Source organism: Solanum pennellii, chromosome 5, assembly GCF_001406875.1.
Source record: "Solanum pennellii chromosome 5, SPENNV200".
In the NCBI taxonomy this organism is placed as follows: domain Eukaryota; kingdom Viridiplantae; phylum Streptophyta; class Magnoliopsida; order Solanales; family Solanaceae; genus Solanum; species Solanum pennellii.
The window spans coordinates 25,490,386-25,516,609 of record NC_028641.1 but is presented as its reverse complement, the minus strand read 5'-3'; the positions used below and the strand labels follow the sequence as shown (position 1 = coordinate 25,516,609).

The following is a 26,224-nucleotide window of genomic DNA, read 5'->3' as shown; positions in this document are numbered from 1 at the left end:
CCGCGACAGCAGGTAGCAGCAGCCAGCAGGTCAGCCGCAGCCAGCCGCCGGCGACAGCAGGTCAGCAGCAGGCCCATTAAAAAACCGAACCGAATTAATAAACAGGCCCATTAAAAAACCGAAATAAAAAACCGAAATAAAAAGCCCACAAAACAGGCCCATTAAAAAACCGAAATAAAAAACCGAACCGAATTAATAAAAACCGAACCGAACCGAAATATTTCGGTTCGGTATTCGGTACGTAATTTTAAAAAACCGAAAACCGAAAAAACCGAAAAAAAAACCGAACCGAACCGAAATACCGAATGCCCACCCCTACCCAAAACTATTGGATTATGCAAGCTCAATAAGCTTTCAGTCCCTCTCAAAAATATTTTTCGCAAATATTTTTCATCTATAATAAGTTAAAATTTTATTTAAAAATAAATTTTTTAAAAATAAAAAAAATAATTACAAATAAAAAAAATAAATTTCACCAGTAATATTGTGTTCTTCACCATTGAATGCACTTTACTTTTATCCAATTATGATTATCTCTGCCATACCACATCCAAACTTTTTCCACTCCGGCTCTTATAGCATATTATGTATGTTTTAGTTATTTATGGAACACAAAATAAATATATTGTAAATAACAAATCTATTTATTTTTCGAAATATATTTTCAAGAAAAAAGGCATAGCCATACCGAACTCAACACATCCTATGTATGTGACATTTTTAATTTGTTCACCTACTATTCTTGGTCTTGTTGAATATCTAGAATCACCAAACAAAATAGCTGCAATCACAACCCAACAAGTAGCATGAAGTAAGGGTGTTTATGTCTTTTCATGCCGTGAGAATAAGCCGGATCCGGTGGCAAAAGAGCGTGACCGGCGAATTAGCCGGAGCTCAGCCAGCAATGGCGACAGTGTTGCCTTGTACGACGGCGATCGACTGTAGTATAAAATACTCATCTTCCTCTCCACTCAGTTCTGTAGACCTTCCCCGATATTACTCCGTCAAACGACGTCTTCATATAAAAAACTCTTCGTCTTCATTCTCTTTCCATTGCACTCCAACTAGTTCTGATGGTGTTTTGCAATCTATAAAACCAGCTATTGTTGGTAAAAATGAGGGGCATAGGAAGAAGAATAGGAAACATAGTCTGAAATCGTTGCTAGGAAGACGATTTATGATACTGTTTGCATCAACGAAGATGAGGAGCATCATTTTGCTCAATGTTACTGCTATGATTTATGGTACGTCTCACAAATTCTACCTTCGTTTTTCTGAATCAAAGCAGCTACTACTGTACTTATTGATGCTGCTGTTTGTGCTTTCTACTGTTAATAATTGCTCCTTTCAGTTCAAAAATGCTTTTTGTCTAGGCTATTGTAGAAAACAACATTTAACAATAATACTATTGAAAATTTGGTTGAATAAATAAAACATTTAAAAAGATCAAATAGTTTAATGCAATTTGACTTCTTTAAAGTTGTGAAATTGTATAAGAATATAATTCTGTCAACCTTCTAGTGAAGTCTTAAAGTTGAAATAGTGTCTCCAATGGATAGAGAACTAAAATCTTAAGGGATAGCTACTGAAGTGAAATAGCTACTACGACTTCTGCTGTTGATGGTGTTTCTAATGTTATAGGGTGATGCTGGATTGTGCTATATATGGACCTTAAGTTTGAGGGAATCTTATGGATGTGGCATGCTAAGAGGCAATTTTATATTGATGTATATGTGGTTAGACACATGTGTGGTAGCATTATGTTGCTATTGCTCCATTCTAGATGTGAGCTTGTATGTGATGTTTAAGGCACGGGAGAATATTCAACCTTTAGGCAGTGGAGTTCTGATTTGAAGTTCAGTTTCTTTGTTTAGGGATTGGAATACCTATAACCAGTTGTTGGAAGGGTGATTACTCAACTCTTAATTTTAGTTTCGTTGCCACATATGTAAATGTCTGAATAATCAAAACATATTCAAACAAGTGGTCATGAACTTCAAAGTTACCAATTTCAAAAAAAGAAAAAGAAATATCCGATGGACCCTCAAATATGCATTTTGATCTATAAATGGCATAAACATATTGAATACGGAAATTATTACGCACAGTTCCAATTCATGAAGTATTTTCCATCAATGTTCTACGTTTTCCATTTTATGCATGCATCCTTGTAGTCATGCAAAATTAGAAAACTTGCATCATTTATACTCTATGTTGGGTCAAGCCACAAGGAATTTCCTTATTCATTCTTTTGGTAAAAAAGATGAATAGGAAGTAACATTAGAAATTTAGAAAATTTCCTTCTTCATTGAATTTCCAATCTATACAGTGCATTCTATTTATACAACTGAATGATTAAGATAAATTATAAATAGAAAACTATTTACAATTGACACCACGTGCCCATTCCTAATTTGGGTATGCTTAGTTAACCTTGTACAAATTTAGAGAACAAAAATGTATACACTACATTTTCTTCTCTACATCCAATTGTTTCTAGAATGTACTGGAGTCCTTAAGTGGCTGCCACGTGGTTTCGATTTGTGGAATGGATGGTTTGGATTAACTCATGTTGCTTCGAAATGAAGACATGTTAGAAAGAAAAGACAGAAGAACTTCAAAGCTACAGAGTGTAGCAGTAGAGTTGTAGCTGCAAATTGCTATAGAATTTTCTGACTGGAATGACTTAGGGAAGGGTCAAACTCATTGCTTATGTTCCACGTGTGACTTTCACAATTCAATTTGAGGTACAGGTGATATACGAAACAAAGGAGGTGAAAGAGATTGATTGTATGGAGTAGAAGGTGAATAAGATTGATTGTGAGGTATATAGAAAAGTTTGAGTAGAAGGAAGAGATCATAAGAATATTGCTCCTTACTGCGAAATAAGTTTCATTTAGACCCATTAGAAACTGGATGAGTCGACATTAGAGGGTAGAGGTCACTGGAGTTCCTTGCACTAGGATTATTGCCTAATACCCTCTATGGATCCCTCTTGGAGTAGAGTACACTTACAATGATGTTTTTCGAGGGAGAGCTCAAAAGCGAGTAGATCACCATATCATGGCACATACTCCATGTTTTAAATTAAGAAGAGCTAGCAACAGGTTTAATGATTGCTTTTCGTCAATATCACCAATTTTGTTTTCATGCGATAAGTGCTACAAAAATGGCCCAACGACAGCCTTGATAACCTTTTCCACCAAAGATAGACTTGACAAGTACAATTCCACGTGAGTTGGATGCGTGAAGAAAGTAAGGATAAGTAGAATCAATGATGGCCACTTGACGCGACGAATGAGCTCTTTTTTTTTTTTTCCCAAAAGAGGGTGCCATTGATGAAAGGTTGAACGGAGAAAGGAAAAAGAAGATGGGTAGGGAGGTAGTAGCTCTATTTTTTGTTGACTATGAATGGAAGGGTTCCCTTGCATTTTAATGTACGATTTTTCTCGGTTTACTATTTTTCTCTTCTTAATAAATTCAAGTGTGATTTGCAATGATTGAGTAAGTTAAAATTTCAGTGGAATTGGAACACCCCTTTTTTGGAATGTTAAATTACTATAATACTCCTACTTAAAACACTCAATTTAGTATGTCTTTTATATTTTATATATATTTGTATTTATTTATATTGTGTTAAAAGTGACAACTCCAATTAACAATAACTAAGCAATGAATTATAGGGAGGGAGAAGAACGTATATTTAAAAGGTGTAATTATGAGATTTTAGGAGTGACTTTTTATCATTACGCATCACAATTAATTTAAAAGGAGAAAAAGTCAAAAAAGGAGAAAAAAAGATAAATGTAGTCGAGGCTATAGTGAACTGCCACGTCTCCTTATCTATATCTAATCTTTATATGATAAATAAATATGAATGTTTTGGGATGATAATTTCACAACTTTCAGTATGTATACAGTTAGTAATCATAAGAAAATTTACATCCATTATTCATAGATTTTTATATTTTTTTTAGAATATAGAAACTTATACTTTATTATTTTATTTAGGCGAAATAGTTTGATGGACCCTTATACTTGTATGCATTCGTATTCTGAATTCGAACAATTGCAACGAAATCAAAGACGAAATTTGAGAATAAAAAATTGTTAGGTTAGCTCACGCTTGAACACTCAAACTTAAGGAATTCTTGCAACCTCTTAACCACTAGACTAAACCTTTCATTTTTATCAAGAGGTGTCAATACTTGTATATATATTTATTCAACCAAAATTTGATCATTGTATACAATGTAATTTTCCTGCGAAGATGCGTAGCTTGACACCTTGGCAAGGTGGTTCCGCTCCTGCTCCTACTCAACACTTTGTTAACTAAACCCTTAAAGTCATTAAGATTCAATGTTTTAAACCCTTTTCTTGTTAGATCACTGTGTGTGTAATCCTACCTCTTACACGTGTAATTCCATGTCCAATGACATGCAATAAATTAAATGTTAAGAAAATAAAGAACAATAAATATTTAACTTTTGTAAATTTTAAAATAGTCATGTTCTTCAATCTTCATATATATGCTCACAATTTGAGCATCAAATTCATGTCGGATAGATGAAATTTTTCTTTTTTTTGACTTGAAATTTTAACTACAAGTTCACTAACACAATTCCAATTAGCCCCAATCACAAATTTGAATTAATTTCATAAACCCATTTGTTGTTCTTCAAGCTTTCTCAAGCTCAATGTAGATTTCAACTTTTTCAATACCTAGTAGCCACCATCACCCTTTATGTTAATCCATATCATACCTAACCTCCTTTTTGAATCCAACTGACACAAATAATGGTTTCAACTATTAAAATAAAAAACACTAAGAATTTAAAAAAATGGGGGCTGAAAAAAGAAACTAGGGGCGGGGTTTTGATTTTTTGCAATGAAGAGAGTGGGATGAAGAAGAAGAATAATAATAAGAGAGTGTATGGCGGGTGATATCTAAGAAAAAGAAGAGAATGAGTGTGGTGGGTGATTTTGATGAAGAAAAAGAGAAGAAAGTTTAGGGTTAGGTATGAGAAGAGTGCCGGAGAAGAAGAGAAATTGGGGTGGGGACGGGGGTGGGGTGGAGAGGGCTAGTGAAGAAATAAATTTATTGATTAAAAAAAATTGAGTTTTCTAAAATTATAATGTTTTTGTATATAATATAGTGTATTTATGCGCTTGGAAGCGAGTGTATTCACACATTTTTCCAACTCAGTAATATTTATATATTATGCCACATAGGTTTGGTAAATGGCCAGAGGGGTTTCAAATATTGTGTTTCAATAAGTTTAAGGGTCCAGTTAACAAAGTATAGAGTAAGATGGTTCAAATACAAACTCATACAATTACAAGGGTCCATCGGTCCATGATTATTTACTTAAACTATTGGTTTTATAATATATATATATATATATATATATATATATTTTTTTTTTTTTTTTTTTTTGAAATTGGCAAAATTGTATTCATCAGCATTAAGGATATGCTGGCCACCTCCAAAAGTGAGCAATTACAAGCTTCCTATCAACTCTACATCTTCTATACAAAGTAGTTTAAACCAAAGAAGTAGAGTTCCAATACAATTCCATTTTACTTTATGTATGGAATTGGACCTATCTTTAAAGCATCTTCCATTTCTTTCCTTCCATATTGGCCACCATATACATGATGGTATTAATCTCCACCATCTCTTTTGACTTTTACTTCCTCCCCTCATAATCTAGCAACTCAAAAGATCCGATGTGTGCTCTGTCATTGTCCAGCTAGTGCTTGTCTTGTTGAGGAAAAGGTTCCATAGCTGAGTGGTGAACTTACAATGTAAAAATAGATGCTTATTGGTTTCCCCCGTTCTGTTGCAAAGAAAATACCTGGGAACTAGTTGTCTACCTTTCTTTTATAAGACATCTTGTGTAAGACAAGCTCTCCTAATCACTCACCAAGTAAAACCTTTCACTTTGGCGGGCATGACACTCTTCCAGTAGTACTTCCAAGGATATTGTGTTCCCCTAGTCATCTCATGTATTCCGTTGTTATATGCACTTTTGACTGAGAAACCCCATCCGTGCTTAGCTTCCACAAGACCCTGTCTGTTGCTGCTGGGGTAATGGAAATTCCACCTAAAGTTCCTAACAGAGCTGCCACCCTCTCTATTTCCCAATCATTAAGCATTCTCCTAAATGATATGTTCCATCCCTGCTCTGTCCAACAATCACACACTCTATCTTCAGGATTCTCACAAATGAGGAACAGATCTGGGAAAAGATCCTTGAGAGAGGCTTAATTAACCCATCCACCCTTCCAAAATTTTGTTTTGTTTCCATTCCCCACTTTGAGATATAGGTTTGCTTCCATCTGTGGCCAAAGATTTCTGATTGTTCTCCACACACCCACACCATAAGGTTCAGAAACATTCTCTGTACACCAGGGGTTTATTTCGCCGTACTTTGCTACTATAATCTCCTTCCATAGTGCTTTTTCCTCAGCAGTGTATCTCCACCGTCACTTCATCAATAAAACTCTCATTTTGCAACCACAAATTTCTGATTCCCAGCCCACCTCTTTCTTTGCTTAGAACACAGTCTTCCAGTTTACTAGACAATAACCTTTCCCTTCTTTATTTCCATGCCACAGAAAGTTCCTCCTTAGCCTGTCTAACTTTTCCACAACTTTTGCTGGGATTGGAAATAAAGACATCACATGGTGGGTAAGGAATCTCGAACAGAATTTATCAATATATACACACACACACAAAATTGCTTCTAGAAATGTTGGAGTCCTTAAGTGAGTACCACTTGTTTCCAATTATTGAATGGAGAAGGCCTGGATGAACCATGTGGCTAATTTACTATTGAAAGTAGCCTTTCGATTCCAGTGTAGCTCTTTTACACCAAAAAAATTGATTAATGAAAGATGGGAGATACAAAGAAGAATGAACTTCATCATAATCTGCAAAGTAGGATTTGGATCCTGCAATACAATTAATGGATAATTTTTCATTTCATGTATAAACTTCAGTTGTAGATCATCTCTATTGACAAACTAAAATTAATTCATTTTATTGAACTTCGACTCATTTTATTGTTAAATTGAACCTTAACTCTTTTTTTATTGATAAACTGAACCTCAACTCTTTTATTATCGATTTACACAGTGTATCCACTTTTTTACGTGTGGGACTATTATAAGTAGCAAGTATTAGCTGCGCTAGTGATAGTGAAATTTGAATTGGTTATGTGTTGGCTTGATATCGCAATGAGTTTTAGGCAATTAACTTACCTACTTGCCATTGCCTTATGGCTCATAAGTAAATTAAAAATAAAAACCTTATACCTTTTTCTAGCTTGTGACATAAAGAAGGAAGGGAAAAAGGGAGCTAGTTTTGGTGGAAGAGAAGTAAAAGAGAGATTTATGTTGTACGTCCTGTCTAATCTGTAAGGTCTTAAAATATTTGTATGTGTTGAAGAGTCTCACATCAGCTGAAAAGGGTGGTCTCCTTATATGGTCTTGGGTAATCCTTCTCGCATGATCTCACTTTTGAGGTTGAGCTAGGTCCAAAATTCATTTCTAAACATGATATGAAAACATGACCCATTTTAGTTCTTGTTTACCAATGTTGAGCCTCAATATAAAATTGTCCTCACTCTAAATGTCCAACCTGGCTTGAGGTGGGGGTGTTGGAGAGTCCTTCACCGGATGCAAAAGGGATGAGTGGTCTCTTTATGTGATTTTGGGCAATCCTTCCCTCTTGAGGTAGCTTTTGAAGTTGAGTAAGGTCTAAGATTCACTTTTTAACACCATGGAAGTGCGGGCGCATGGTACGTGTCATATTCGGTCGATGCTATTCAGATACTTTGACCAAGGTCCAGAATAAATTTTGGGAAAAGATTGAGAATGCAAAAAACTCGGCCACCTGAGATGGATGAACTTCGACAACAATTTTGATAGAGAGGGAGTAGGAATGAGCTAGGGTTGAGGTTTTGGTGTATTTTGTAGAGGCAGCGGCAGTATGATTAAATTGAGAATATAAAACTTGTGTTTTACAGAGATTTTTCGAAATGTCTTGTTTACCCTTACTGGCCTCCATGTTTCAACTAAAATTATTTTAACATCTGGGCCTAACCACTTCTTGTAACATTTTACCTTTCATGGGCCTAATGTTTCTATTTTAACATTTGGTCCTATTGTTTCTTTTATGTATCACTTTACGAACATGAAAGAATGAATGATTAAATTTTTTACGAAATATTTCAAATTATAGAATATCTTTATAACTCTATTTTTCTAATGTTGAATGTTTTAGCCGAATCGTCGCATTCGTATATGTTAAAGTGTAACTGTCTAACCATCACATCTAAAAGCTTAAGCTTTTAGAGAGATCACACTTTAATTATATAATGATATTCCCAACACGCCCCCTCACGTGCATGCCTGATTCTTTTTCATGGGTCAAACACGTGAATTCTTTTTAATTTGGGTTGTGGTGAGATTCAATCTCAGAACCTCTGCCTGCTCTGATACCATGTTTAAGTGTGTAACCATCTCATCTAAAAGCTTAAGCTTTTAGAGAGGTCACACTTTTATTATTTAATGATATTCTCAACCGTATCTATACACACATTAGTACTCCTGAATTTTAAAATTTAAATTTTGCCGAATCTAACTCTCGGATTCGCACCCGTCTCAGTTCTTAGATACCTACACCCGAGTCTGAGCAACATAGGTTTTTCCTCATCCCTTCCACATATTTTTTGAGAATGATAACTTTTTTTCCTATTTATCTACAGGTATACTACATCAAAGTAGCCCCCTCCAAAAGTATTACAAACTAGACTGACTCCATCTGTGCTTTTTGTCACAATTAGTCTATAACATCAAAGTTCTTCTGCCTGTACTAAAACCTCTTTCTGTTTACACCAAAAAATAATTAAGAGCTATACAATTCATCTTAAAATTCTGCAAATTGTTCTTGCCCTCAAAACATCTTTGATTCCTTTCTTTCCACACTGTGCACCATATACAAGCTAGGACAATCCTTTATCTCTCCTCCTTAATTGTAGTATTGCCTATATTGATCCAACATTTTAGGAGTTGTGCTATGTTTCTTGGTTTCACCCAAGTGATCTTCCTAACGCTGCTGAATATTCTCCATAATTGATCTGTCCATTTGCAATGCAGAAAGAGATGGTTGACTGTCTCTGTCTGTTCCTCACACAAATAGCATCTTGAGCATAGTTGGAACTTCCTCTTCTTTATATTTTCTTGTGTTAGCATTGCTTCCTTTGCTAGTAACCAGGCGAAGCAGTTTACCTTGTATGGGATTTTAGGTTTCCATATCATCTGCCATGGCCAGAGCTCCATCCTGTCATTTGAATTTGAATGATTGAGATCTTTGTAAGCTGACTTGACACTGAAAGCCCCTTTGCTGCCGATCTTCCACACAACCTTGTCTTCTTCCCTAGTTAGATTACTAAATTGTGCCATTGTATCATGGAAGGCCACTATGTTCCCCATCTTCCAATCATTTAAATTCCTCCTAAGATGTAAGTTCCACCCCGGTCCTGTCCACGTTTCAGCCACAGTTGCATTGTGTTGCAAGCTCAGTGCATATAAGTCTGGGAATAATTATTTCAGGGTTCTTTGGGCTATCCATCTGTCCTCCCAAAATGACACCTTCATTCCATTACCACCTAGAATCTGATTCTAGAACGAAACCGAGACCAAAGATTTCTTACTGTTCTCCAGATACCACATTCATATGGTGTAGTTACCATCTTTGTCATCCACCTATTCTCCATTTCATATTTTGCCCTAATCACCTCTCTCCATAGCATATTCTCTCCTGTCATAAACTTCCAAAGCCATTTCAGCATTAGGCTTTTGTTTTGTTTCTTCATGTTCCTAATCCCCGTCCCTCCCTCTTTCTTGTTTTTTATGACCTCTTCCCACTTGACTAGATGAAACTTCTTTTTGTCTTCATTTCCCAGCCAAAAGAAATTTCTTCTCAAAGCATCTATCCTCTGTATGACCTTGTCTGGTGCTGGGAACACAGACATCATATAAGCAGGTATTGCATCTAGCACACTATTAACCATGGTCAATCTACCTCCCCTAGACAGATATTGGCTCTTCCAGTTGGTTAGCTTCTTTTCTCATTTGTCTATCACTCCATTCCAGATCCCTATTGATTTGCTTTTTCCCCCCAATGGCATACAATCCCTTCCGCATTTTCACATGAACAAACATTTTCGAAAAGAACATAGTCAATGATAGGAACTTATAAGTGTTTAAAGAAGTCCCCATATAGAGATCTAGAGATATAGTTTGCTGTAAAGCGAGTTTGATTGTTGAAAGTAACGAGACCACATTAAACCAAAATCATTGATCTCAGACTAGGGAAAAATGGAAAATAAATCATTTCTGTCAGTTCTCATTGCTTTGTGTAGGCGACAAAGTAGGACAATGAAATGAAGTAGGTCCATTTCCTTTCCTTTCTATTGATTGAGACCTAGTCTCTCTCTTTGGTCTGTAGCCTTGGGTTATACACTTTTCCTTAAGACAGAAGTTTTGCCCACTTCAAAAACATGTATTCCGTCGAAGGCAAAGAGGTTTTCAGTAACCCTAGAGCTAGTTCAACTTGAAGACTGTCCTCTCTATATCAGGGTTATGAAAGGCGCTCGCCTCATCGCCAAAGGCGAGAGGCGAGGCGAGGCGAGGGTGTCTCGCCATTCACTGCCGAGGCGAGGCGAGGTGAAAAAGGCGAGATAAAGGCGCTGAAATGGCGAGATAAAGGCGCCGCCTTTTTGATTAAAAAAATTTTGACTTAATAGTTTTAGTCAAAATTAGGGTTTTTGTTTTTACTTTCGAAAACCTCTGAAACTCGCGACTCTCTCTCTCTCTCTCTCGATCGATCGACTCCTCTTCTCCCTCGCCGGCCCTCGCTGCTCCCTCGCTGTCCCTCGCCGGCCCTCGCTGCTCCCTCGCTGCTCCCTCGCTGTCGCGACTCGCGTCTCTGCTTCCTCGCTCTCCCTCGCTGTCGCGTGTCTTCTCCGTCGCCGGCGACCTCGCGACTCTCTGTTTTCAGGTAATGTCGCGTCTCTGTTCTTCTTCTTCTTCTGTTCTTCTTCTTCTGTTCTTCTTCTTCTGTTCTTCTGTTCTTCTTCTTCGAAAATTTCTTCTTCATTTTTTTTTTTTGGTAAGCTGCGTAAGCAGCAGTAAGGACTTCAGTAAGTGTTAATTTTTTTTTAAGAATTCTTTTCCTAAGACCTAATTATTTATTCCAATATTCCTAAACAGCGAATTAATTGAATTTGATAATCAATGGCGGATGCTAGCAAAAAGAGGGATATTGGATGGAATTATGGCACTCAAGGAGCGACGAAAGATTCGGTCACTTGTAACTTTTGTGGGAGTACTTTCAATGGTGGAATAACGCGACACAAACAACATTTAGTGGGTGGTTTCAAAAATGTTAAACAATGTGCCGCTTGTCCGTCGGAAATTAGAGAAGAAATAAGGGCTTATATGCAAAACAAAATAGCTAATAATCCCAAATTTCAAATGAGGCAACCGGAAGAATTTGTTGATATTGATGATCTTGATGAAATGGATGATTATGCGGAAATGAGGCCTCCCTCCAAAACTCAAAGGATATCTTCTAGTGGAGGTTCATCCACCGCACGGAGTGTGACGAAAGGACCTTTGAACCTCTATTTTTCACAAAAATCAACACAAAAAGGAGGCTTAGAAAAAGGAGGAGGAATCGAAGAAACAAAGAAAATTCTAAGAGAGCGTGCGGTAAGTGCTTTTGCAATTTGGATGTATGATGCCGGGCTCCCTTTTAATTGCGTCAACCACAAATCATTCGATAAATTTATTGAGGCGGTTGGACAACATGGCCCCGGAATGAAGCCTCCTACATTCCATGAAGTTAGAGTCACTCACCTTAAAAAAGAGGTGGATAAAGTAGAAAAAATTGTTGAGGAGCATAAAGTGCAATGGACAAAGTTTGGTTGTTCCATTATGATGGACAAATGGACGGCACGAAATGGCAAAATGATCATCAATATTTTGGTGAATTCTCCAATCGGTAGTGTATTTCTTGGTTCGGTTGATGCTAGCAATGAATCTACCGATTCCACCAAAATGTACAAGTTATTTGAAAGCACTATCGAAAGAATTGGACCGGAAAAAGTGGTACAAATTGTCACCGATAATGCTAGTGAGAATGTCAAAGCGGGAAGTATGATAATGGGTGCGTATCCACACATTTATTGGACTCCATGTGCCGCTCATTGCATCAACTTGATATTTGGTGACATATTCAAGGTTAAGCCATATGCTTCCGGTAATCAAGCTGTCCTTTAACTTTATTAAGTTTCTTTATAGTCAATAGTCAATACTCAATACTCAATAATTTATTAGCTACTAATTAATTTAATTTAATCTTTCTATAACAGTTTTTAAGAAGGCCATCAGAATCCATTCTTACATTAGTCAAAGGCCATTGTTGTTAAACTTGATGAGAAAATTCACCAAAGAAAGAAATTTGGTGAAACCGGCCAAGACAAGATTTGCAACGGCATTCTTAACTTTGAGAGCTATGTACATTCAAAGAAAAAACTTGAAAACTTTAGTCCTCTCAACCGAATGGAATTCAAGCAAATTTGCAAAGGAAACTTCGGGGAAAGAAGTTGCCAATCTTCTTATTTCTATCCACTTTTGGAATGATGTTGTTCGGGCACTTACAGTTTGTAGCCCTTTGACAAAAGTGCTTCGTTTGGTGGATGGGGAGAAAAAACCACCAATGGGTTATATTTATGAGGCAATGGATAGAGCCAAAGAAGCTATTGCACATGGTTTTCGTGGAGTTCAGAAGCATTATGAGAAAGTGTTTCAAATTATTGATGCAAGGTGGTCAGAACAACTCCATCGGCCTTTGCATGCTGCAGGCCATGTTTTGAACCCAGGATTATATTATAAAGCTGAAGAAGAGGGAACTTTATTACAGAGTTTGTGGACCGAGTATTATGCATGTGTTGAGAAGTTGGTCCGTGATACAACAATACAAGATGCACTAATCGCTGAGCTTCCTAAGTACAAAATGGCGGATGGACTATTTGGTTGTGGTCCGGCTAAAAGAGCTAGAGACACAAGGTCACCGGGTAAGTGGGTTGATTTAGATCTTACATTCTTACTTATATTATTTGACTTACTTATAGTCACTAACCTTTAAATTTATTTTATTATAGTTGAATGGTGGTCACTATTTGGTAGTGAAACACCAAACTTGCAAAAGTTTGCCATGAAAGTGTTAAGCCTAACTTGTAGCTCATCTGGATGTGAGCGAAATTGGAGTGTGTTTGAACACGTAAGTAAAAATTTATATCCTATTTTTCATATTATATTATTATCAATATCAACTAGTTAATATCAATAACTTATGCACAGATTCATTCCAAAAAGAGGAATAGGCTTACACTATCGCGTCTCAATGATCTAGTGTACATTAAGTACAATAGAACATTGAAACGCCGTTATGATGCTCGTGATCTTATTGATCCAATTCGCTTGGATAACATAGATGATTCCAACGAATGGTTAGTTGGATGCCCCGAAGATCAAGATGATGAACTAGTATATGAGGATGATGATCTTACTTGGGGTAGTGTTGCTACGGCAATTGGAGCGGACGAGAGTATCTATCATCTTAGGGGACTTTCTTCAAGATCAACAGTACTTGACAAGGGCAAAGGAGTAGAAAGTACATCTTTAAGTTCATCTTCAAGTAGGACTCGGACACTAATTGATGAAGAATACGAGGAGGAAGAAGATGAAGAGCAATATAATGATGTAGAAGATTTTGATCTTCAAGAGTTGGATAATTTTGAAGAAGAATAGACTTTTAAAGTTTTGGTTTATTGTATTTTGAATTGTTTGGTCTTTAAAGTTTTAGACATTCTATTGGTTTTTGAATTGAATATTTGCTAATATGTGTTATTGCTATTAAGACTTTGGATAAAATATGCAATTAAATATTTTTAATTTTTGGTATTAATTGGCGCCTTTATTCAAAAAGGCAAGCGCCTCGCCGCTCGCCTCGCCGCGTGGCGAGGCAGGCCCTTGTCGCCTTTTGTCGCCTCTCGCCGTCCACAACACTGCTCTATATGGAATCCCCAGGAGTCCACAAAAGAAGGCAGTACCAAAAAACCTAGAATTAGGAAGGTGATAGACGATGTAATTGTAGAAAGAATCAAAATGAAAGTTGAGGATAATTCTTTTTTGACCTATATTCCTGATTACGAATCAAGAAGACTTTATCACCAAGAGTTAGTTCTTCCTTTCATGAAATTAAGGAAATAAAATGATTTTCATCTTGTCATAGGTATAGAATTTGAAATTAAAATATAGATAATGTAGTTTTATATGGTTCTCTATCTCCCGAAAAACCATTTTAGTTAAAAATTTATGTGAGAAACAGTAAGATCTGATAATCAATCTTATCCAATCTTTTATACAGAATTTCAACGTCTGGTGAGTTGAGGGTCTTTCGGAAACGGCCTATCTACCTCCACGAGGTAGTAGTACAATCTGTGTACATTCTACCCTTCCCAACCCATTTAGTGGGATTCACGGGGTATGTTGTTGTTGTTGTTAACAACCTCTGGTGAGATTTACATGCTCAACCTCAGTTTTAGTTAACTTGGGGACTTTAATGAAGGCTTGGGGGACATGCATCAGATATTGGTTATATTGGATTACTGATCTTGCAGAATGGCCATAAGGCCAAAACATTACTGATTTGCAGAACAGCCATCAGGCCAAAACATACTTCCTTCTCTAAGCTTCAGATGCTAGTGACATCTTAGAAGGTGAGGAAATATTGCTGACGTTGCTAAGTTGTAGTATATTGTATGCTAAGTTGTAGCATACTGTCTTCACCTTTTGGAATGACATTTTCATGGTTGCTGACTTGTTTGTCCACACTGCAGCTAGTAATATTCCTGTAGTCAAAGAAATTGAAGGAGTTGTTGATCCTGGCATCTTCAATGTTGTACGCTTTGCTTCTGCAGCAATTCCCTTTGTACCTTTTGTACTCCGAGCGAATGATTCTCAGACCCGTAATACAGGGATGGAGTTGGGTTTTTGGGTAAGCTTAGGCTACCTTATGCAAGCAATTGGATTGCTCACCTCTGATGCTGGACGAGCTTCTTTTCTTTCTATGCTCACAGTAAGAGTATTTTCCTGAATTCATAATTTGATAATAAAGTATCTCCTGTTGCCGATGGTTCCTCCTTGCTGACTCCTGGTAAACTGATCAGATTATTGTGGTTCCCTTGCTTGATGGCATGTTAGGATCCATTATTCCTGCACGCACCTGGTTTGGAGCTCTCATGTCGATGATTGGAGTTGTGATGTTGGAATCTAGTGGCTCACCTCCATGTGTGAGTTCTTGTGGAATTCCCTAGTTGTCAATTCCACATATGCTTGTGATATGATTACCAAATAGTTAAAAAAAAATTGTCAACTAAAAATAAATAGTTTTAAGCTTTATTATTCAAAAGCTGTTATTAGGCTGTTTGTTTCCTAACAAACTATGTCCATGTAAAAGTGTTCACCTTATATATGAACATCTCAGGTTGGAGATTTGTTAAACTTCTTAAGTGCACTCTTTTTTGGGGTTCATATGCTACGAACTGAGCATATATCACGATGTACTAGTAAAGAGAACTTTATACCGCTCCTTGGCTATGAGGTTTGTTAAGGAATCGTGCATAACCTATCTTTCATCTTCTCGTTCGCCACTGTGATTTAATTCTAAGTTCCCACATAATGTCTATATCTATTTCTTCAGATGTTGGTTGTTGCTCTTGTATCAACTTTGTGGTACTTTATTGGAGGCGCATTTTTCGGTACTCTAGCACTAAATCCGTCAGACTGGACATGGCCAACATTCTGGAGTTCAACATTGTCATTTCCCTGGATACCTGCTCTTTACACTGGCTTATTTTCAACTGGATTATGTCTATGGATAGAGGTACACTTCTCTGTTTGCCTAAAAAGATATTCTTTAAGGTACTTTAAATAGTTGTAAATGAGAGCTGGCCTAAGGCTCTTCACGCTTGACTTCACCAAGTTTCAGATATTATGGCTTGAGGTCCAATGAAGATGGCGTTATGAACACTGATCCTTGTTGTCTTCTTCTTTTTTGTGTGTATGATATACCAAGTTGCTCGGACTCTTTACTTTTGGTGCTGCACCCGTGTCGTCACGACATGGGTGTGGGATCCGTGTCCAATTTGGTCAACCAATTTACTTTGACCGAAATCAATGGAGAAAGTCTGGACAATTTTAATGATTTCTATAATCAATACAAAAGCTAAGATGAAATTGAAAAAAATGAAATACCTTTTATATAGAAATTTCTATGTCACTCATTTTCCTTTAATCTCCTTCATCTCCTCAAGTTCTTGACATAATATCTCATAGTTTAGGTTTTATAACTCTATTTTTAGATATTTTAATTATATTTAGGTGAATCCCCGCACCATATCCACACATGGATCCATATCCCCGAATCTTAAAAAATAGATCATGAAGGATCCGACCTCTAGATCTGCACCCGTTTTGGACACCGCACTCGAGTTCGATATATATATATATATATATATATATATATTACTAAAAGCATGAACAGAAAAAAGTTGAAAGTTGAATTACAGTTTTACCCCTTCTATAAATTAAATTGTTATAAAATATTTAAATATTTGATTGTATAAATTTAATTAAAAGGTTAATGACTTTTAGACTTCTAAAGATTAATTTCTAATCAAATATCTAATTAATTAATATTTATCATCTATAATCTATATGTATATAATAATTATATAAAAAAAAACTAAAAAAAGTTTTTACCTAAATTGCTATATTTTTCCTCTTCTTATAACTTTTTCCTTAACCCCTCTCATGAATAATATAATTTATGTGGATAAAGTATTATCCTTTATGATAAATAACGAAATTTAATAATTTAAAGGATGCAAATCTGCAAAATGGAGACACACGTTAATAATGTCCTCTCGATTATTATTAAAGAATGACTCTATCTTCACAAATTTAAATTCATTAACGCTTAATTACGTGATAAGAATTTTAGTTTTTCTTTCTACATGGTTTGCTAATTTTAATTTTCTTTTTCATATTCTTCATTTATTTATTATTATTTGTTAATTACTTATTCAACTTTTTTACTCTTAATATTTATAACTCTCACCTTTTCATATTCATAACCTCCAAATATTTAAATGAAAACTTTAAGATATCTTTTGATATTCCTTCTATTCTATCTATATAAATTCAACTTTTTTAATCTCATGAAACCCCTACCAAGATTATTAGGCTATCATTTTTATTCTATAGTTAAAGTAGATGAAGAAGGTTCTTGAATTTTGATAGGATATGAAAGGAGTCGATAAGAACTCAGAGAGTTATGTACTAATTTTGTACTTATTATTTCATCTATATATACATCAGTCTTATAAGAATAATGCCTACATTGGATCTTTTCTTAAATCTGTTTCTTTTTGTCTTTTTTTTCTCCATCAGACTTCTTAATTTAGTTTTTTTTATGAATGTTTTATTGCATAAGTCTTTATTTTTATTTTGTAATTATTACATTTTATTATTCATTACAATTTATATATATATTTCCATGAAATTTTTGTCATTGTAACGTATCTATAAAAATTCACATGGAACACACGTGGGAAGCACGTCGTCAGAAACTAGTATATATATATATATATATATAAATATATATAAATAAAAGTGGCTTCCATGATTCTGGCATTTGTTTTGATGTGAAGGTGGATATGCTGTAACAGTAGTTTGCTCTGGTCAAAATGGTTTATGACACTAAAGTTTACATTTCACTATATAAAAGGTGGTAGCTTGCCTACCGACTGGGCCAAGAATGAGTGGAAGAGACTGAGAGAGGTCAGATTGCAGTAGCTCCCGTTGGTGTATTCTCACACTATAATGTAGATACTCTAGAAAGATATTTTGGATTTGGTATGGTTAAGATTCAAGACGGTAACAGAGTTTAAACTTTGTATGTCACTAGATATACATTTTTAGATGCTGATTTAAATAGTTGAGTTGAGTAAGCTGGTAGCTTGCATACTTATTGAGCCAACTATCCTTTTCATGAATGGGTAGCAGCTCTAGGTAATGTACATATTTGATACAAGTGTTTGAAGACATAATTAAGTAATTAAAAATTAATTCTCTAACAACTTGAACTTTTAGAGGAGATGGTTACACAAACATGTTATCAGAGAAGACAAATGCTCAATTCAAGGCTCATTGCCATCCATTATCAAAAAAGAATTTCCACATTCTTGGCCCAAGAAAATGAGGTAGGCCCGCACATGAAGAGGTTGTTGAGAATGTGATTAACTAATCTCTCTCTAACATTTTAAGCTTTTAAATGGGACAATCTGATAGAAACTAAGATGAAACGATATGAGAATGAAACTTTACTGGATAAATGAAGTGCAAGAATCTTAAACGCTGCATTAACCAATAACTATGTCCATATGGGGTGGACAAATCTCCAGTTACAAAGATAATTATAGTACTTTTCTTCTGCATAATTCTCCCAAATACTTAATTATACTAAACATAAAAATAACTCCTAATAGACAGAGAGAAGCAGTTACTGCTATAGATAACTGCTGCTTATAATAACTTCTGCTTATAACTACAATAGATAACTGCTGCTTATACATTTTATTCTATTTAAAATATAGAAATTAAGATAGATTATCTAACTGATCTGCAATGAGATCATAGTTCTCTCAACTCTAGCTTCTTCAAGGGGACGGTCAACCCATTGAACTAACAGTCCAAATAAGAAGCACCAGTTTCTTTGACCTGTCGATGCGCAAGAATGTTGGCAGGAGATATGGCGAGTTCCAATCATCAGTAAGAGGAAGAGGGGCTGGTGGTATAAAAGCTTGTTGACCATGAGCTGGATGGAGCAAAGATACATGAAAAATCAGATGGACTTTGGAGGAAGGAGGAAGCTCCAGGTCATATGCTTATAGCTCCAATACGTCATACAATATTATATGGTCCGAAAAATCGAGGAGACAATTTATTGCACAATGAGCCAAAGAACGTCGAGGTAAGGCTGAACACGTAGAAAGACAATCTCTAACTTGAAAGGTAACATCTTGACGATGAGAATTAGCTTGTTGTTTCATTCGAGTTTGAGCCTTTACAAGGTTATCCTTGAAAATTTTCAGCATGGCATCAAGATTCAAAAGTTCTTCATAAACAAAAGGAGAAATAGATGGAGGGTCTCTACCATAAGCAACCCTGAATGGGGTAGTCTGTAGATGAGTAGAAAATTCTGCCCATGGTAAATAATGATTCCATGTATGAGGCTGCTCCATAACAAAGCATCATAAATACGATTCCAAGCATCTTTTAACCACCTCTGTGTGTCCATCAGATCGTGGATGGTTAGATGTACCCATTCTTAGCTCCTGCGAGAAGTCACAGAGAAAGATAACATTTTTTTTGATAATGGTAACTTTACTTCTATATATCCACAGGTATACTACAACCATAGCGTAGTACCCCTTCAAAAGTTTTACAACTTACAACTTGTGATTCAGTTCTATGCCTTAAAAAAGTTAAAAACATCAAATATCTTCTGTTTGAGTTAGTAGTTTTTGCTCACACCAAAACTAATTAAGTCCTAAACAATTCATTTTAAGATTCTGAATGTTGTTTTGAGTCCCCTCAAAGCACCTTTTGTTCCTCTCAATCCAGATTGACCACCAAATACATGCTGCGACGATCTTCCATTTTTCTTCCTTCTTGCTCACATTACCATCCATATTCCAGCATCTTAGGACGTCTGCAATGCTTCCAGGTTTCACCCAACTAATCCCTTTCCAATTGATGAACATCCTCCAAAGATGATCTGCCCATTTGCAGTGCAAAAAAAGATGGTTGATTGTCTCAGCTTGTTCCCCACATAAAAAACAGTCAGCGGTTAGTTAGTGACCCCTTTTGTTCAGGTTATCATGAGTTAACACTGCTTCTTTGGCCAGAAGCCAGATGAAACAGTTAACTTTGTAGGGAATTTTTGGTTTCCATATCATCTTCCAAGGCCAATCTCTTTCATTCACCACTTCTACATTTAGCTCCCTATATCCAGATTTGACAGAAAAAATTCCCTTACTGTTTCTGTTCCATTCTAGTCTGTCCACTTCGTCAGTCAGATTATTGAAACTTGCTACTGAGTTATAGAATTCTATTGTCCGCCCAATCTCCCAATCATTCAAATATCTCCTTAGATATAGATTCCATCCTTGTCCAGTCCACATCATGGCAACTGTGGCTTCTTGTTGCTGGCTTAGAATGTATAGCTCCGGATGTTGTTGTTTTGCCCACCTTGTCATGTCAAAAAGAGGTTTTCTGCCCATTTCCTATCCTCACCTTAGTTCTGCTCTGCATCTTTGGCAAAGATTCCTAATAGCTCTCCAGACTGAACATCCATAAGGTGTTATGATATTCTTAGTCATCCAATTATCTTCCATACCATACTTTGCAAGAATGGCTTCTTTCCACAACATTCCTTCTTCAGTAGCAAATTTCCACAACCATTTCATCATCAGGCTTTGATTCTGCTTTTTCATATTCCTGATACTTAGACCTCCTGCTTTCTTGTTCACTAACAGCTCCTCCCACTTGACTAGGTGATATTTCTTCTTATCTTCATTCCCCTTCCATACAAAATTCCTTCTCAGGACATCTATTTTCTTGCTGACTCTAGCAGGCATTGGGAAAATGGACATCAAGTAGGAAGGCAATGTGTCTAATACACTGTTTACTAGGGTTAGTCTGCCTCCCCTGGAGAGGTGTTGACTCTTCCAATTTGTAAGCCTCCTCTTTGTACATTTTTCCACCACCCCGTTCCAAATTGTTGCGGATTTACTTTTAGCTCCCAAAGGCATTCCAGGATATGTGGTTGGAAGTTCCCCTACTCTTCCTCCTAATTTACTTGCTAGAGTATCTGTCTCACTGACTGTGTTGATAGGATATATAGAACTTTTATATGTAACCCAGATACTGCTGCAAAAATTATGAAGATGACCCTTAGTATCAGAACTTGTTCCTCCTTTGTTTCACAAAATACTAAGGTGTCATCTGCATACTGTAAGTGTGTTACTTCTAAACTGTTTGTCTCGCTCATCTGGAAACCTCTAATCCACATTTTCTGTCTTGCTTTATTCAGTAGATTGCTCATGCCCTCCATTGCCATTATGAATGAGATGAGAATGAAACTTAACTGGTTAAATAAAGTGCAAGAATCTTAAACACTGCATTAATCAATAACTATGTCCGTATGGAGTGGACAAATCTCCAGTTATAAAGATAATAATAATATTTTTCTTCAATAGATTCTCCAAGATACACATATTTATATTGAACGTTAAGGTAACTCTTAATAGATAGAGATAGAAATAGTTATTGCTGTCGATAATAACTTCTACCGATATTAACTCTTGCTTATATTTTATCCTATTTAAAATAAAGAAACTAAGATAGATCTTCTTCACATGCTTGTCTAGATTTCTTCTAGAGTAAGTCCGTAAAGGAGCATTCGAATCACAATCACCCAATTCTTCTTAAAGGCTGTTGATACCACATTCTAGTCTTGTTGGTTCTACCCATAGTTTGTAACATTTTCTATATTTTTTGTATGTTCATATTTAGCACTTTGTATGTGTCTGTTGGTGATATTGGATTATGTTATGGAGAAGACATAGCATCTAACCCACCTTATAGGAAAGGGGTCCAAATGATCTGCTTCATCGGGAAATAGTTATTTTTATGTGTGAATTTATCCGAAAAATGGAAAAATAATGGATATTTTGGATTAGCTGAACCGCCTTGCAATAGATGAAGATGTAATGCAGTGGACAAGAGGGTTCACACTGCGATTGAGGTCATGAGTTCAATCCCGTGTAGTAGCGATTAAGAGAACCCAATTTCCCAAAAATCTAAGGGTTCCTCCACAAGGTTCGTAAACATCGATAAATAGTGCTATATATTACTATATTTACAACACTACATTTCCTTTAACGTGAGTGGTAACTACTTGGTTATTTCTTTAATGGCAGGTTATTAGTTTATTGTTTTACAATTATATTCTTTAATTTATTTTATTTTTTGTGTTTCAAGTTGTTAGTTGATTCCCAAATTACCAGTTTTGAAAATAGAAAAATGAAGTTGTTAGTTAATTTCAAACGTTAGGGTATGACATCAATATTTGCATGTTTAATTAACTTTCAATCAACGAGAGCATTGTAAATTTATTGCCCTGAATGCCTTTTCTTTTGTTTTTTTTTTCTATTTTTCTTTCTCAATCAAATAAAAGTTACTCTAATTAAAGTCTATTTTGTTTTTAAGAAATTTAACTTTTCTACGAAGTGAATTTTGGTTCTCTTCATTTATCTTGCTAAACATGAGTGTATTCATCAGGGTAATCTACAATTTGTTAAAACTTGTGTTTCTATTGATTTTTTTTGTTTAGCTAAGTTTCTTTATTTTTCTTATTAATTTAGTTTAGTTCATAACCCTATTTTCCGTCGTCTCTTATTTGTAACAACTTTGTCAGTAATGCACAAGAAAGCTATTTTAGGTTTCATTACATTTCTTAAAGTTATTAGATATTAATTTAGTAAAAGTTTCTATCCAAAATTAACAAATTACTAATTCGTTGAAGTTGTGAAAGAAGTTCTTTACCTTTTGTTTTGCTAGTAGGCTGGTGCAGACTTCCTTCTTAGACCCCCGGAAGACACCCAGGACTATATCATGTCGTGAAAGAAGCACACTAGACGAGTGTGCTTCAACCATTGTTAAACTATTTAGATTTTAAAAAAATAAATGTCAAAAAGAAAATTCAAATGACTACTATCTTGAGGTCATGTTATGAACATAAGAATCGAAAAAAAAAGAAGTGAGCAAATTTTGATTATTGTGATCAATGCTGCTTATAGCATACTATGGTTTCTGACTGAATCTGCTCGTGTAATATCCTGGGTAAGGCCAACCCTTCACTTCTTCATAATTGCTAAACTGTAAACCAATGATTCAGTGAGGAGTACTGGATTATGATTTTCCTCTATAGGTTAAGTCTTAATAAAGAATGTTGACGAGCCAAGGATGACAGTTGGTTGAAGTGGACTAGTCTTACACTTGTCTAAGGTAGACCATATGAAACAATATAGAGTTGGGAACACATAATAACTCTTGAACGGAAAAGAGATACAATTTCAGTTCCTTTGGAATCGGTAGTCAATCAAAACAATTGAAAGATCAATGAATTGATGTTGATTCATTGCTTTTGTGATGATTGGGCGATATCTATCACCATTACAAGATGTATCCCCTTATATTATAAGAAGTCATCTGTTAACAAGCTCAATCATCCATCTGATGTTAGAGATCTACTGCTAACAATAGGACATTAAAACAGTGCAGTGTGTGATACATTTGACTGACTCCTATTGCACATTAGCTAACCATGTTGTAAGATGGTGTTTTGTGAGAGTGGTTAAAGGCTTTAGGCTGAATTATCTGGCTGACTCGATATGTTCCTAGATAATAGTTGGCAAGTTCCACGATGCGTCTCGTTGCTAATAAATAAACACAATCGCGTATCCAATCCAATTGAGGACCCAGATCTTGGTGGTAAGAGAAGGATGCCGTCTTTCAGAAAACACTATTTCACATAGGTTTCCTCAATTATTTATATGACAATGCTAGCATTCTTCTAAATTGGGCCAGAGCATCTCTGATCCTTTCTAAATAGTAGTTACTACTTTAAATTTGAAACATCATGGAATAGTGTACTTGGTGAATGTACAAGGTTTAAGCAGTTATATTGATAAATTCCTTCTCATTCCATAACCTTGGTAATCATTTGATGCTTTGAATGACTCAGTTCCTAATTCCTTGCTATCTAAATTGATCACACGTCTTGGAAAAGTCTGCTTTGAATATATGGTATGCATATTCTTTATAAGTAACATATTATTATGAAATGCTTTGCTATCTTGTTCACTTGGATAGGCTCACTCTTAAATGGGTCTGTATCTGGAGGAATTGTGGACTTCATGCTATCATTGAATCATGAAAAACTATCTAATGTACAAACATTTCAACCATATTTACTAATTCTCCCTATAGTTTGAAATATTACATATTGCCTCACTAATTAATAATTGCATATCAAATTTCAAGACAAAACGCATCTAGATACATATATTTCCACCAGATTCAATCTAAAATACAGATACATAGGGAGAGACACAAGTGAGATAGGAGAGAGGGCGAGTGAGAGAGTTAGCGTATCCTAAATGCATCGAATCACACTAGATACATGTATCTGAGATCCGACATACTTTTCAGATACATTTTGAAATACCCATACATAGGGAGAGAGGAGAGAGGCTAGCGAGAGTGTTGGTGTATTTTATATACATGGGAATCCACTGGGATATGGTTACTTGGAACAAATTACACCTAATTTTGACTTGGGGACCGAAATCTGACACGAATGGTAATTGTGAAAACTCACGGGTAGGCACGTAATTAGACCCTTAGCTAGTGGGATTTGTGTTGTTTATCCTTGAATTATCAGCCTCATTGATGATGTTAGTGTCCTAAATCCTTTGTTGTAATTTACTACTCAAAATTTTGTTATATTGACAAGTATGAAGAGTATTAATTATTTTCTCAAGTGTATTCATGAAACCTTCTTCAACTCTAGCTGAACTCTCATTTCTTAATTTTTCATTGTCTGTCCTTACATGGATGCTTGGTAAGTAAAAGTTAAATGTCTGGACGTCCTTGGTAAACCACGGTTTTGTTGCTCCAGTACTTTACCGCAGTGGGACAAAATGGAACTGACCTGTCACCTGTTTGTATGTTAATATATCTGGTAGCTTTCATCTGATATCTGGCTTGCGGAAAATAGAACAGGACACTTAGCCTTGTACTAGTTTCTTTTTTTTTCTCCATGGGAATATTTATAACTGAACGCTGATTGACCAGTATTTAGTTCATAAATCTCTTATAGTAGTAATCATATGCTCCTTTGTGGCAATTGGTGTTGGTTTCAAAGGATATCAAAGGATGAAATGACGTCTATATTTGGCCCTCATCTCAATTTTTAATGTGCAGATGGCTGCCATGAGTAATGTATCAGCAACAGAGACTGCAATAATTTATGGGCTGGAACCAATATGGGGTGCTGGGTTTGCTTGGTTTCTCCTTGGTGAGAGATGGGGCTTAAGTGGATGGATTGGCGCCGCCTTTGTATTAGGTAATACCAGTTCCCACTTTCAGTATGTAATAGGAAATCATTCAGTGATGTGAATCTTGTAAGACTGTCCCTATCAATTTGACTTGAACTGTGAATAACATGACTACTACTTAAACTTTGGCTCAATTAGGAAAAAACAAGGTTTTGTTTTACAGGATCATGGTTCGGTCTGAGGTTTTATTCACTTGGGAAATATCTGCAAATATTTTCATGATTCCATTCCTATCAACTTCTAATTATATATCCATGTAGGTGGAAGTCTATCTGTGCAGATACTTGGAGCTTCATCTTCATCTTTGTCAGGACAAGTCGAAAAAGTTATTCAGGATGATAAGTTATCAATTTCACATAAAAGGAACAATATTCATGCTTCACCACTTGTTGTTAGCTGCAAGGAAGATCCAACAGACTTGTTGCGCAAGTCATGAATGTTGATGTTTCTTTTTTCTTTTTGCTATGTATATATAGGTGGATATTGTAAACTGTTGTGACTCCTTTAATCTAGAAATATATTCTCACCAGACCACGTGTGCATGTACATGACAATACAACTTTTACAAATGGATCCTAATTTTCCTCTTCTCAACTTCTAGGAAAATGTTTGGTGAGATTCATAAAAATAAGAGAACATTTTAACTAATTGTGATTTCGTGAACCTTTGTCCTCAAATGTGGTCTAGCTTGGCTGAAAAGAGCAGAGAAAGATGTGCAAGGCAATATAAAATGATAAGCACTGGAAACAGAGGGAGGGAGTGACAACGAACTAGAAATGAAGTTTAAATTGATATCATGAACATGCATGCATATTGAGACATCAAAATATTGAAAT

At 35.7% G+C, this 26,224-nt stretch overlaps 1 protein-coding gene across 5 annotated transcripts; it reads left to right on the top strand.

Moving 5' to 3' along the window:
• Nucleotides 1-534: 534 nt before the first annotated feature.
• LOC107020548 lies at nucleotides 535-25,982 on the top strand. Of its 5 annotated transcripts, XM_015220957.2 has the most exons (7): nucleotides 643-1,244; nucleotides 14,979-15,217; nucleotides 15,309-15,431; nucleotides 15,626-15,742; nucleotides 15,842-16,024; nucleotides 25,255-25,396; nucleotides 25,649-25,982. In XM_015220957.2, exons 1-7 carry the CDS (start codon nucleotides 824-826, stop codon nucleotides 25,822-25,824), a joined length of 1,401 nt encoding a protein of 466 aa, XP_015076443.1. In that variant the 5' UTR covers nucleotides 643-823; the 3' UTR covers nucleotides 25,825-25,982. The 5 variants fall into 5 exon arrangements, with proteins under 5 accessions (XP_015076442.1, XP_015076444.1, XP_015076443.1 ...); XM_015220958.2 differs by lacking the exon at nucleotides 15,626-15,742 and having other exon boundaries at nucleotides 641-1,244; XM_027916991.1 differs by lacking the exons at nucleotides 14,979-15,217; nucleotides 15,309-15,431; nucleotides 15,626-15,742; ... (1 more) ...; nucleotides 25,255-25,396; nucleotides 25,649-25,982 and adding exons at nucleotides 11,284-12,334; nucleotides 12,447-13,151; nucleotides 13,239-13,357; nucleotides 13,438-14,044 and having other exon boundaries at nucleotides 1,134-1,244.
• Nucleotides 25,983-26,224: the final 242 nt, after the last annotated feature.